Below are 13,747 nucleotides of genomic sequence, written 5' to 3'. Positions count from 1 at the left end.
CAAATAATTAAAAAAATAGAATTCATAACCCCAGTGTGGATGAGCAGATCTTACTGGCCACTGGTGATCACCTTCCTTGACTTTCTTCAGCATCTAATGTGATGCTAATAAAAGCAAGCAGAAGTAATGCCTCTTTAGCTCTAACAAGACCCATCTGTTCCCAAGAAGAAAAGACTTCCCCTGCTACAAATTTATATCAGCTTCATCTCTCACAAACAACTTAATCACCCCAGCTCTCTCCTTTTCAAGGAAAAGCCGTCATTTGACATCACATTTCCACTCCTGAATCAGATGTGGATTATTTTCAACAGCCTGGGATACAGCCCTGCATAGGAAGTGGGAACTGCTGTTAGAACACAAAGCATTGTTTTGACTGCTGAGAGCTCCAGCCAGCCTTGAGGCAACTCCTTGCATTAAGGAGCCCTACTTTTCCTCCCCAGAGAGCAAATCTGAGGCCCTTGCCCAGTCCCTGGCACCCAGTCTCTCACCTTTAATTTGAACAGTGGCAGTCCGAGATGAAGACAATCCCTTTACGTTGTGAGCTTCGCAGGAGAAAACTGTGCTTTGATTAATACCTGGAGATCAGCCAAGAAAAGGAAAGGAAACACAAATAGCTATATATAATCCAGCTTCAACCTTCAGCAGAAATTCAGTTATTTGTGACATCCAGCTCAAGTTGTACAGGCAGTTGGAGGGGTGAGCTGGGTTCCCAACAAAGGCATGCAGATTTCAATGTAAATAAGGTGCTAAACACATTTTTAATGTGAGGAGTGTGGCAATGCAGAAAAGCTTTCATGGAAGCGTCAGAAAGCACTGAAAAGGAAGGAAGAATCTGTCAGGACAGCAGCTCATAGTGCTCAGGTAGTAGATGTCTGCTTCTCAGCATCCTTGGACCAAGGATTGTGCTGAACTGTGAGCTCACACAAAGCCCAATGCTTTGGGCCTCAGCCTACACCTGAGCAACATTCATCTTCCAACTGGGCTATAAGCCCAGGCAAACTTTTAGTCAGATGCTGCCTATTTCTAGTCAATGCCCACCTGTCCCTCACCTTGCATCAGACTTCTGAAGACACACAAAGGAAGTGGAAGTTAAATGCTACTGCATCAGCACAGAAACACTTTCCAGGGGTGATACAAGTCAGAATGTCTTCTGTGAGCATCCATCCATTCCATGGCATCATGGCATGATATCTGGCTGTCCCAGAACATATTTAGGTATTGCAAATGAATCAGAATTGAGATAGATTTGCAAGGCTGCCTGGACAACTGTGTCCAGCAGCTATTGTCATGTGGCTTGGCCCTCAGTTGCCTTAAAACACTCTATCTGAGAAAAGTTAAAGATTGGCTCACTGTGGACATACAATTTCGGAAGGAAAAAAATTTCAGAGCTGCACAGAGCAGCTTGCACAGTGTCTCTGACCTTTGACTCATCTCCCAAGCCTGAGACTAACAGCATTGCAAAGAAGGTGAAACGGGAGAGAGAAGGGAATGCTGTTCTCATCCCTGTGAACCAGAGGAAGATGCTGCCAACAGGCTGAAGGCCAGGCAGCACAGCAGAGCAGCACCTGATGTGGTAGGCCTGTCCCAAGACAGACAGAACCTAACACAGCCCTGCCCTGAGGAAAATACAAAATACACCACAAACCAGAAACTGCGTGTTCCCTAACACCGTGCCAGCACTGCTTTCCAAATACAACATTGCTGAACCTTCTAAATGCTTGCTTTCTAGCCAAGTATTTTGTTACTATTTTCTTCAGAGTGCGATACTTTCCTCAGCTAGCAATGCTTGTTTTCTTACCAACTGCCTTTTTTGACATGCTTTGGTAATCCAACCATGCAGGTGGTCTCCTGCTAATGTTTTAAGTTGCAAAGACAAGATATGCCCAAGGGACACCTCAAACTGCACTGAAAGAGGGTGTGCCCAAGGGGCATCCCAAAGAGCACTGGAAGCAAACAAAGGTGCTGAAGACCCTTTGATAAATAAAACAGCAATTCATTTGGAGAATCACTATGAGTAGATGTCATTTTCAGGCTTCCAAGCCACTGCCCCCCAACAACAGATATTTTGTGAGGCACTGTGGGATGAGTTAGTGGAGGAGGGGTGACTTATTTTTTTATTGTCTTTCTCCTCTTGACTATCCATCTTTTCAGTTTCCATTTCAACAGACAGATTATATCATAAGGGAGCAGTTTTCATTTCCAACTTATTGGTGGCTACGTAGAGGGAGCAGATGATTAAAACCACTTCAAATCACAAATCATGTTTTCATTTGTGAATAAAAAAGGTTCTAAGGAAAACCTGAATAGGACTGGACAGCTCAAAGGATGTCAAGACATACAAAAACCACCAAAGACATACAAAGACATACAAAAACCACCCTGGGTGTAACTGTATTAACACTGATAAAGAGGCTCTAGAGACAACTCCTAGTTGTAAAATCTTTTCTTTCTAAATTACTAGTTAAACTTTGGGTCAGGGTTGTTGAGAATAATAAAACAGCAGCAAAGAGAAAACATAACACAAGGCTGTTGGACAACTAACTACAATGAAATTACTTTTAAGAGGTAACTGCAAGAATAGCTGCAGTCAGTTCTAGGTAGGGAAGTAGGGAAACATCACCTTTTCCTGAAAGTGGTCTGAGAAGAGGCCCTAACATCTACTGGCTCCTGAGTTTTTCTGCTGATTCTGCTGGAGAAAACTCTGCTCTGGGGCAAGCCTTGGTCTTGAAGGGTATCAACTAGCCCATTTCAGCACTGATACAATCACTCTTCAAGCATCAAACAATTACATGAAGCAGTCAGATTTTAATGATAAGAGCATCCATCAAGCCAGCAAGAACAGATATGGGAGTGGGTAAGAGAGGGGAAAGCAGTGTGTGACAGGGCTGTGTACAGAAAGAGGGGATGGCGTCTGCTACATGTGAATGAATGCTTGGAGAGTTCCAAGAGAAACGGCACCAACAGAGTCACTTCATATAACCATGAACACCCTCCACGAGGTGGAACAAGAGGCACCCAATGCATCATCTGTTCAACAGCATCTTCAACAAGAGTGCCAGGCACACCCAAACTCTGTAAGAGCCCGTGTGCCTCAAGGCAGCAGAAAACACACTGGGCAACCACTACCCCTCGAAATAATCTCTGTACGTGATCATGACCACTCAGCCTTTAATGCAGAGTTAAACATCATTCCTACACTATGTGGCTACCCAACATATAGGGCATGATCAGAAGAGAGCCCTTCTCCTCTTCAGATGCTCCAAGCGATCCTCTGCAGTGGCAGCAGCCTTACCTGACACATTTAAGATGGAGGGGGAGACGTCTGGAAGCCCCACTCTAGAGTCTCCCATCCACCAGACAATTGTCACTGGTTCAGGGGGACCAACAGCAGCACAGGCCATATGAAATGGAGCATTAGGGGACACGGACACATCCTCAGGTTCCACAGTAAAGTAGGGCACACCTGGAAAAGCAACAGACAAGTGACAATAACTGGAGCAACTGCCTCTTGTTTGTTTCTATTAATACCAGTGCCCAACACTGGACATCCATCTGTCCTGCTGCTAGGCTGAATCCGACGCCCTCCAAGCCTTTCACAAAAACCAAAGGTCAGATATGCTTCATCACCTCAGGGCATGAACACCTAAGTACTACTACTACTACTACTGGAAGTCAGAGAGAAAGAGTGCTTGCTTCCCACAATGCCTTTGAAAAACCACTTTCAATTCAAGACTCCCCTATGAAACAGCTTTTAGTGGTAGTATTTTCTCAATTTTTCAGCTGGAGAGATTGGAGTTTAAAGAGGCAACAGTCAATAACTTTAGTGGTGGCAGACATTACTTTAAAAGACAGCTAATCCAGCTGCAGATACCTCTTGCCATACATTAAAAACTGAAGCTTGAGAAAGTGTTGAACTACCGGCTTTAACAAACCCATGAATGAGGAAATAATCCCCGCGGTGAGAGACTGGGAGCATTTACAATGCTCTCTCTGGAGCTTAATTGAACGGAGATGCCTTCCAGCACACTCTGACACCACGACAACCGGGCTGCCTCCGAGTCAGGGGCAATTTGTTTCAGAGCTGAAGGCTATCCACGGACACAGCTCTCTCAGTAATTATCTGTTCCCCACCACGGAAAGACTCCTGGTTGGTACAACAGGTATCAGATTAGGCCCACGGGGAGCAGAACGCAGCTGCAATGCTACCTATCTTAGGTCATCTCTAAGTGGCAATAGCTGAGTGTAATTCCACACATCAAGAGATGTGGTTCCTCTTATGGGCAATGCCAAAACTCTTGTGGTTTCAGTGCTCCAAACCAGTAGCACAAATTTCCAGCCACCAGCAGCAGTGCTGACTATGCAGGACAGCCAGTATGTACTTCTGGTGATTGGTGGAAGAGCTGAAGGCCCAGAGAAATGTCCAGTTCCCTTCTATACAGAAATCTTTGTGTGTCAAACACTGCTGCTACCAACAGCACTTACCCCAACCAAAATCAGGCACTCTCAGCTGGAAAAAGCATGTTCTGGAAGCTGCTGATCTGTTGCCTCCCAGAAACAGAGGAACTGACAACATTGTGCATTCACATGCTGAAATAATACTGTCTGTCCCTGGCCAAAGATGACAGGCCCAAGTACCTCCACCAGCAGGCAATTCATACAGGTGCCTAAATAGGGATTTAGAAGCCTAACACTTGACATTTCCCCCAAGCTACAGCCAAAAGTGCTTTCCTCAGTCTTTCACTGACTGTCCAGTCACAGTCTGGGTATTTCAGGTAGCAGCTCCTTTGTGCCTTCCTTGCCTCCTTCCCTTAGAGTAGTAAATAAATGAACAGATTAAAACAGGTCTAAACCCAAGTCTCTTGAGGAATGACAGCTCCCATCTGTGCAAAGGCTAATGTTCAGGACAGGTATATCCATTGTCATGGCATACTGCTTGTTTTTGCTGATATATTTTACTTTGTTTTTTTATTGCATTCATACAGAACAAAAATGAGTAAGCTTTTGAGATACCAGCTGTGACACCTCTGCCTGCTTTGCCCTCCTTCTCCAAGGAAGATTAGAAGGGAAAATAATCACCGTTTCTCTACCTGTGAGCAGGATCCCTGCCTCCTGTCCATTTGTCATGACACCCAAGGTAAACTTTCAGGAAGATCCTGCCCAGCTCGGCAGGTTTTCTCACTTTGGGAGCAGCTAAACAGAGCAGACAAGACCACAATTAAAAACTTTCATAGTTGAGGGAGTGCAGCTGACTCATCCAGCTGAGGAACTCGCACTGCCCCCGTCCGTATGTTACCTGGACAGCTCGCTGCCTGCGACACATTTAGCCTCCCAGTATCTGGTACAAGAGGTGAGTGTCAGCACATCCCTTTCACAGATGCCCCATGGAGGCACTGAGCAGCCAGCAGTCAGGAGATCAGCAGAAAAACAAGGAAATGATTGCACCTATTCCCCTCTTCCAAGCCAGCATCCAACCTTTAAGGCTGATTTTTATGTACAGCTCCGTTTTGAGACAGTGTTGATTCAGTGGAATGTGTCCACATGTGTGTGGCTTGGCCTCTGACTGTAGCCACAATGGGGGCTAGCAGTCCCAGGAACAGTCACATAGTCAGAGGTGTAATTTCAGACAGAAAGTTCTGTAAGAAACACAATCCATTTTTAACACTCCACAGAGTGCCTCTGAGATCATGTCTCTAGCCATCAAACACTATCATGTTCTCAGTAAGGCCAGAGACTACTTTGTAAACCAGGAAACAGGTTCAAAACAGTTTTGGTTTTGTAAATTCTAAGAAGTGTTTCATAAGAACAAACATTTTTATTACAAAGACAGTTCAAATACCATTGCTAAAAAATCTGGCAGATACAGACTACCTAAGCAGATATTACACAGCATAGAAATCAAGTCAAGCTCACTTTAACTTAGATCACCAATAGTCCACATTTGTTTGTGTGCCACACTGAAGCATGTCAGCAAACCACCAGAGTAAAGATCCTTTCTCAGTCAGAGGACAGCTGTTATCGACAGAGCAGCCACTGCTACACAAAGCTGGTACGTCCAGGGAAGAAATACACAGAGATAACAGCAAAGGTGGGTCTGATATCCCAGGCGCCTTCTTATGCTAAGAGCTGACACATTGTTTAAACTCCACCCCTTATCACTACTTGTTAATTTTTAATTATATCCACCAACTCCCTTTACACATGACTACGTGCCCAGTTCAAGTTTAACTACCTTCTGCTGTACTTGTTTTTCTCATAAAGGCAACTGGTTGCATTTTTTTTCACTCCTGCTGTAAGCTTTGGCCTTCATTCTCAACACACTCCACCTTACCTAACTGCAGATGGTTTTTTGTGACTCTGATACTTTTTGCCTGTGCAGTCCAGAAGGGCAGCATGTTTATTTCAGACAGCTTGGCACACTGAGCTACCCAATCACTCCTAATGCACCCACCATGCAAATTCAGCCACCTCTGGAGCAGACCATGGTAATAGGACAGAAATAGAAACTCTGCATAAGAGAGTGTTTTAAGCTGTAAACAACGTTCTTCAGTTGAAACTACACCTGAAAACTTAGGTGGACAAAAGACTGGGATTAATGGAAGGCAGAATAGTGTAACTCTTCTTGAGAGAGCTGCTATAAATGTTCCCATGCTCTGAATGAGAGAGACCTTTGCTATAAAATACCCTGACCACATCACCTGCCACAACACCCTCCCTGCTCCTCCCTGTCTAGGACTGTCAATTCAGCTCAGCCCCAAAATGTTACCAAATTCATCCAAAAAACTACTTCTTGCGCAAATGCATTGTTCCTGTCAACTTCTTCATCAAATATTAAGCCATCCTATGACTACTAGCTTCTAACAGAGGATCTAACAGAATCATGGCTCAAGGGAAATCAAACTAGAGAAAGTAAGAAGTCACCAATCCACACTGCCTTGGGCGATTTTTAGCAGCCATGTAGAAGCCATTTTCAACAGACAACCCCGGAGAGAAAAGTGCCACATAGAGCAGCCACAGCTATGAAGTGCTGATCTACAGCACTTCTCACAAAACTCACAACTGCGTTAAAACTGTACCTTGCCCACAAAGACCTGTTTGGCTGACACACAGAAGCAGACTGTGACCCTGCTTAGAGAAGTGGGTTGGACCAGATGAGCCCCATGGATCCCTCTCAACCTGAACTATTCACCATTCTATGAATTATTTAGAGATGACCGCAACAATGGATTTAAAAGCTGGAAAGAAATGTGCTTGCACAAAAAGATCTTGTTTCCTAACATGCCAAAATAAAACCCAAAGGCAATGAACGGACAGCTCTGCTCTTTGAAGCAGTTCTCCTAGTTCTTACTCCTCCTCTGTAGCGAGTTCCCTGCAGTCAGCAGCAATGGTTCACAGCCAAGAAGCCTGTCACTGGAGCAATCTGCTCTCACCACTTCGACCTAGAGCATTTTGGTGGGTCAGCCGTGAAAGGAAACCAGCACTACTACTCCTCCTTACCTTCCACTATGAGCCACACTTGTTGTGATTCTTCCTTCTTCCCCCCGTTCTCAACCTGGCACCAGTACTTCCCAGAATCTGTCCGCTCGACGGATTTCAAGCTGAAAAAAGTCAAAAGCCATATCGATATTTTATGTGGATAAAGCATGTTTTTGCCCCAAAGGACCCTCCAGTGTTTGGCAAACCAGATGCACGGAAAACACCCACTGAGACACAGCCAGCTCTGGGGAGGAGATCAACAGCCAGCCAGCACAAAGCACATGGCAAAACAGCAGAGATGGGAGGCTCCTCTCTAAAGTGGGTGGAGAAAGTCCTTGCAGAGCAGACAGTCTTCCTCCAAAACATCCTCGCAGAAAACCAGACATCTGTGTCCTCTGAGGATAGGAAGGGGTCATCTCCATCCTGAATCATGACTCTAGCTAGCCTTCAAGCTCGACAGTTTGGCCTACAACATTTGAGCCAGCAGGAAACTCCGCACTGCAAACCTCCAGCGAGCTTGACTGCTTTGCCTCGGGTGACAGGACTGGCAACAGCCTCACACTGGAACAGATGGTTCAGAAAAGGGTCCCCCTTGCCTCAAATGCGCTCAGCACTATCCTGATCCCAAGAGTGGCTCACGCTGCAAAACTCCTTGGGCCTCCCAGTTTGTGATTTCAAGGGGTTATGCTGGTGCATGGTGAGCAAGGGCAGAATTTGGTACCGCAGCAACGAGGTCTCAGCTACCAAAGGAAACAGTGTGACTCGGAGGGCCCCTCAGTGCACCAGTGCAGCCTGCTCCCCGCAGGCCGTGCAGCCATGCATCCGCTGCCATGCACGGATCCTCCGCAGAGCTGATGCCCACCTTTCTAGGGCTAGCAGTCCTCCTCAGAGAAGGGGAAGGATGTCTCAGGAAGACAGAAAAGGGAGAGTGTTTGCCAAAATGCACAAAATCGACCCACTACAGCCTGATTTTCAGAGCTGGACCTTTAAATGGCATCAGCTGTCCTGCCCGTGTTCTGAAACACAGTGATCACAGCAGAGAGTCACAGGTGGGTGGTAGAAATGATCTCTTTAGGAGAAGAAAGGAAAAAGGAGAGAAAGATTCAGATACATCCAGATTTAGCACCCTAACTTATCTCTGGTGCTGCAGAGAGAGTTCTCAGCAGAGTAAAACAAGAGGCAAGAAAGGAGATCAGAATGAGATTGTGAAGGACAGAGTTAACTAGTGGAACTGGGGGGAAGTAAACAGTATAGTATCAAGACAAACTGTTTCCACAACATAATGTTATGCAATAGTTTTACTGTGAACAGATGTTTTTTCCTACCAAAATGTTTTTTACAGACAAGCTTTAACACAAAGACTTTTAGTTGGTGGAATTGGAGACCCTGTGCAGTGTCAATCCAAGAAATGTAACGGGAGATGAAGCCAGAGCTCAGGGAAGAGTGATTCTCAGTCAGTCAACAGCTTTGAGCTCGTGGTATTGGTATGTTTGTTTGTACAAGATCTTTTAATGCATAAAAAAAGACAGAGCAGAACCTTGGGTCTTGTTTATCTCAGTACTTCCAGAACTAGCTAACATTGCTCTTCTGCCGAAATAAAAGTACAGAGATCTGCTTTGCACAAGAGTTTCATGCCTCTGAATGGGTCAGGACTGATACCATGTAGTGTAAATGTATTAGGAATAAATTAGGATTCATTGTAAAATGGATCAGGGATGGTTCAGAGGACAAACACTTCTCCCCAAAGAAAGGAAGGGGATAGAGTCCTGGGAGTACAATTTCAATCAACAATCCTCACCATATAGGCAGACTGACAGCTCAAGAGAGAGAGTAAGAGAACAGGATGAGTACGAGAGAGAAAACCTATTAATGCTGCTGCATGGCAGAACAAGATGAACAAACAAAGCAAGACCATCCTTTCACCTTGAAGTCACGTCTCAAGCATCACAAGCATTAGCAAAGCACCTCTCCCGACAGTAGTCAGAAAACCAATATTGTTCTAGTGGATAAAATCTTAGCGCTCAGTGGCTTCAGTTCTGCTCTCAGTTATGCCCTTGCCACACAGTGAACTGCAGACCTAAGGACTCTGCCCCACTGAGGGCACTGCAGTTGCAGAGATATAGCTGACAGCAGAAAATTGTGCAATACTTTCCACGATACTCTTCCTTCTCTGCATCTGTTGTACCTGAGGAAGCCGATCCAGTGTTCTTCATCTACTGGAATGTACACCTGGTCTACGCTTTGCACCACTGCTCCGTCCTTGATCCACAACATCTCGGGATCTTCCATTCCCTCGAGGCTGCAATTTAGTTTCACGGGTTGACCCTGGGACACCTTTAATTTGATTGGAGGTCCTGTAAATTTCATACCTAAAAAAAAAATACTACTCCGCCCCACCCCCAGAAGAAGGGGGGTTGGAGTACAGCAAATTACTCTAGGTTGGTGGTCTGGAATCACATACCCTACCAGCACACGCTGCAGAGGAGTGTGTTAGTCTCAGCACTGCTCTAAGTCTGCTAAGCAAATGCAAGCACTGAAAGCACAATTGCTGGAGAAAAGTGGTGGTTCAGTGTGTACATGGGGTTTTTTCAACTCGTGTAACAGCAGGGTGATGTTCTGCAGAGCAGTGCCCAAGCAGAGACGCACAGAAACGCCAGGAGCTTCACCATGTCAGTGATCCAGCAGTGCTAACTGCATCTGTTCAACAGGCTACCACACCTCCCTCTTTTCCCCAGGCCTGGATTTAAGCTATGGTGTTCTTGTGCTGTTAAGAAAACATTGTGCTTGCTCCATTGTATGCATTTGCAAAGAGCGTGGATATGAGAAAGAATCAATTATGTTTTGTTATTCAGCATACACTGTTCTCCTGCCTTACAGAGAGCTTCTCTACAATTTGCAAAACCCGTAAAAGCAAAGCCTATTCCACATCATACCTCACTGAGGAGCAGAACTGTTAGAGAACAGATATTTCTGTCGCGTGATGTGGGTGTGTGCTGAATGAGCCGCCTGGAGGACCCTTCAGCCAGCCAAAGGACCACACTGTACCCAGAGCTACACCACTGCCACCCCAAAGCAGCAGGGCCAGAGCTGGTGAAGCTGCTCGGGTTTATGGACACAGAAGTGATCAGAATTTGGCCCGGAGCACTGTTACATGTGTGGGTGGACGGGGAGTGTTTCCCTCAAGCAGAAGCGAATGTATGGAATTTGTTACCATGAGAAGACACGGAAGCCAACTATCTAAGCACATTTAAGAAAGACAGGCATCTAAAGGAGGAACCAGAAGATCAAAGGAGACCGTGGGAAAGCAGGAAGGTAGAAAATAAATGTAAAGTTAGTTTTGTTAGGGAGAGTGGCTATTTCCTATGCAGTGGCACAGAACTGACAGACCAGAACAGGTCTAGCCTAGTCCAGCATTATGCCCTGGCAGTGGACTCCACGTTCTTCAGAAAAAAATTACTCCATCACTCCTGCCTGGCCACGTATCACAGTACATTACAACTTCACCCAGTTCACTGGTTGGTCGGCTTCTTACAGGGTGCCTTGCTACCCACAGAGCCAGTCAGAAAGTGCTGCTTAGCAAGCAGCCCTGTTGCTCTTAAACTCTGTTACAGCCTTACTGGCAATCCAACACAGATTTCGTATCCGCCACTTCCCTTCTTGCTAAAACGCCACCCCTCCCACAGCCATGAGGGCACCACCTCACAGGGCAGAGGAGCAGCAGAGGAACTCACAGCGTGGTTGTAACAGCTGGGAGAAGGGGAGCTGGCTGTGGGACCAGCCAGCGCTCTGCCACCAGCAGCCTGTACCCAGATGAGTACCAGTAGTCCAGGAGAAAACCCAGAACACAGGCAGAAGGTCTTTATTCCTTTCCTTAATGAGATTCTCCAGCTGGTTTCCCGACACTCAAGTCTTTTGCCTTTCTATCTTATGTTACTCATTTAACAAATTCACAGAGAGCACTGGAAAACGGGCAAGCTGATCATTTGAGTTTATTTGCTACAGCTCATTTGCTGGGCTAAGGATTTGATCACCTTGGGTGAGGATGATCTAACCTCACATTACTTAACTCAAATGTGACACAAACTACATGTCCCAGTGCATGCCAGAAAGCATCCTCCCTTTCACCACTCACAGCACTGGAATACAACATGAAAGCTTCATAGCAGCTCTCTCTGTGTTACAAAAAAGTGATATAGCCAGGCTGCTACACACGCAGAAACTGACAGATATTCTCTTTACAGGTGCCTTCATGGAAAATCAAACTACTCAGCATCCTTTAGACTGCCCTGCTGAAAGAGTTAGCCATAAATTAAACCAGGAAATATTGTTAGAGATCCTATATGGTTTTCAGTTAGCAGAGGAATCAATGATGTAGGAAATTAACATACAAGTGTTCAGTCACAGTTGTACATCTCGTCCAAGTATAATCCCCCCATCAATTTCAACCGAAATGAAGAGTTGCAGATCAGGTATTTTTAATAAATTCACAGGTCAATAATGCAATTTTGGCTGCAGCATCTCTTCCTGCAGGTATCAGGAAGAATCACATAGGAGGCAAACAGGAATTTTAATTGTTTTACCTATTCCTCGTTTTACTCTCCCACTCACTATTTCTCATCTGACAACATTCTTGATTCAACTGTGCAAGAAGTAATTTCGTCCAAATAGGTTCCGCCAAGCCTACCTGTAAGAGCTGCAGATTGTGAAATGTATAGATAGGAAATAGAACTGTTTTAATTGACTTATCAAGCAATTGTCTGAATTGACAGCAAGTGAACACACTAGTTGTCAAAATACATGACACATCTGTTTGTTTGCTTTTTAAACTTGCTATCTCTGAATATTTTAATTCCTAGGAACAGAATATGTTTTTTGTGATGTTGGGAGTGGAGAGAGAGGAAGACGTCTGCTCATGCATGCCAGGGTAAAGGTTTTTTGCTCCTCAGATTCCTTAGGACACTGATCTAGAGATCCAGCCTGTGCCACAGCCTCCCCAGCTCCGTGTCACCGCACGCACGTCGCTCCACACACAGCGCGGAGCCCAAACTCCCGCTCAAGTCGGGAGGAGGTTGGCCGGGGCGCCGAGACGCTCCAGCACGCTGCCGTTCCCGCCGACCGGGGGGTGAAACTTCGGAAAATTAGTCCATGAGGGAAAAAAACAACAAAAGCCACTCAGGAATGCGTTAGCGCCCGGCTTTCCTCGGCGACGGCCCGCGCTAGGCACATACCAGCGCAGTGCCTCCGCCAGCACCGGGGAGGATTACTCGCTACTCTACTCGCAGGCAGGCGAGGCGAGCACAGCTCGGGCTCCCCGCCGGCACCGCCGGCTCCCGAGCGCCACGTCGCTGGCCCCACAAACGCGGCGGAGACGCCCGTGCCCGGCCGGGAGGGGCAAAATGCGCCGGCTCCGACCCCACCTGTGGCTGCCCGAGGCCGCGCGGCCGCCGCACCGGGCGGACCAGGCGCCCCGGCGCCGCGCCCGGCCGCTCCTGCCCGGCCACCCTCAGCGGGCTGCCGGCACTCGTGGAGGTGGCGGAGCGGGAGCTGCCCGCGGGGACACTCGGCCCGGCGGCAGGAGCCGTGCCCCGCAGCCCCTCCTGCCACACCCGGGGTCTCGGAGGGCAGCGCCCCGCCGCCACCGGGCTGTCAGCCCCGCTCACCTGCCACGGCAGCGACGTCCCGGAGCGCCGCAGCCCAGAGTCCCAGCACAAGGAGCCGCGGGATCGCCATGCTCCGCTTCAGCTCCATCTCTCCCGCACCACCATCCTCTCCCCTGTTCCCGGCGCCGCGGGGGGCTCCCACCGCCCGTGCAGGCGGCGGCGGCGGCGACAGCGGCTGGGGCAGCCCCGCGTCGCCGCCCGATACCGGGCTCGCCCGGGAGGCTACGGGGACGCTCAAACTTCTGGCTCCGGCCGGGGCGCGCCTCAGGAGAACCTGCTGCGGGGCGACGGCGCGGGTCGGAGGGGTCGGGTCGGGTCCGCTCCGCTCCGGTCGCCGCCGCCGGGCGATCTCCCCCTGCCGGCTTGGCCGCCGCGGCGCCAATCTGCGGGTAGCTCCGTCCGTCCGTCCGTCCCTGCCCAGCAGCCGCCGCCTCCTTCAGGAAATGGCGCTCTCGGGCGGTCACCGCGCGCTGTGCTCCCCCTCTGACATCACATCATGAATATGCATGAGCCGGGCGCCCACCGCCCCCGAAGCGGCGAATCACCGCGCCCGCCGCCCCCGCTCCGCCGCCCCGGGACGGGACCGGGGCTCCGAGCCCCCTGAGGGCGGGACG

The 13,747-nt window shown here is 48.0% G+C and overlaps 1 protein-coding gene across 2 annotated transcripts in view; it reads right to left on the bottom strand.

Annotated features, from left to right (window-relative positions):
• TYRO3 (TYRO3 protein tyrosine kinase) overlaps nucleotides 1-13,740 on the bottom strand; it is a 41,620-nt gene extending 27,880 nt beyond the window's left edge. Inside the window, exons 1-5 of one of the 2 annotated variants that reach the window (XM_038138053.1) lie at nucleotides 13,134-13,740; nucleotides 9,659-9,842; nucleotides 7,495-7,595; nucleotides 3,293-3,463; nucleotides 489-575 (exon numbers count right to left, since the gene is read on the bottom strand). In XM_038138053.1, coding sequence (XP_037993981.1) covers nucleotides 489-575; nucleotides 3,293-3,463; nucleotides 7,495-7,595; nucleotides 9,659-9,842; nucleotides 13,134-13,221 — 631 coding nt within the window. In that variant the 5' untranslated portion in view covers nucleotides 13,222-13,740. The remainder of the gene's footprint in view (nucleotides 1-488; nucleotides 576-3,292; nucleotides 3,464-7,494; nucleotides 7,596-9,658; nucleotides 9,843-13,133) is intronic. The other variant, XM_038138055.1, reaches the window with a different exon arrangement.
• Nucleotides 13,741-13,747: the final 7 nt, after the last annotated feature.

This window comes from Motacilla alba, chromosome 5 (genome assembly GCF_015832195.1).
Source record: "Motacilla alba alba isolate MOTALB_02 chromosome 5, Motacilla_alba_V1.0_pri, whole genome shotgun sequence".
Lineage (NCBI taxonomy): Eukaryota > Metazoa > Chordata > Aves > Passeriformes > Motacillidae > Motacilla > Motacilla alba.
The sequence above is the reverse complement of the archived record's forward strand: the minus strand, read 5'-3'. Positions and strand labels throughout refer to the sequence as shown.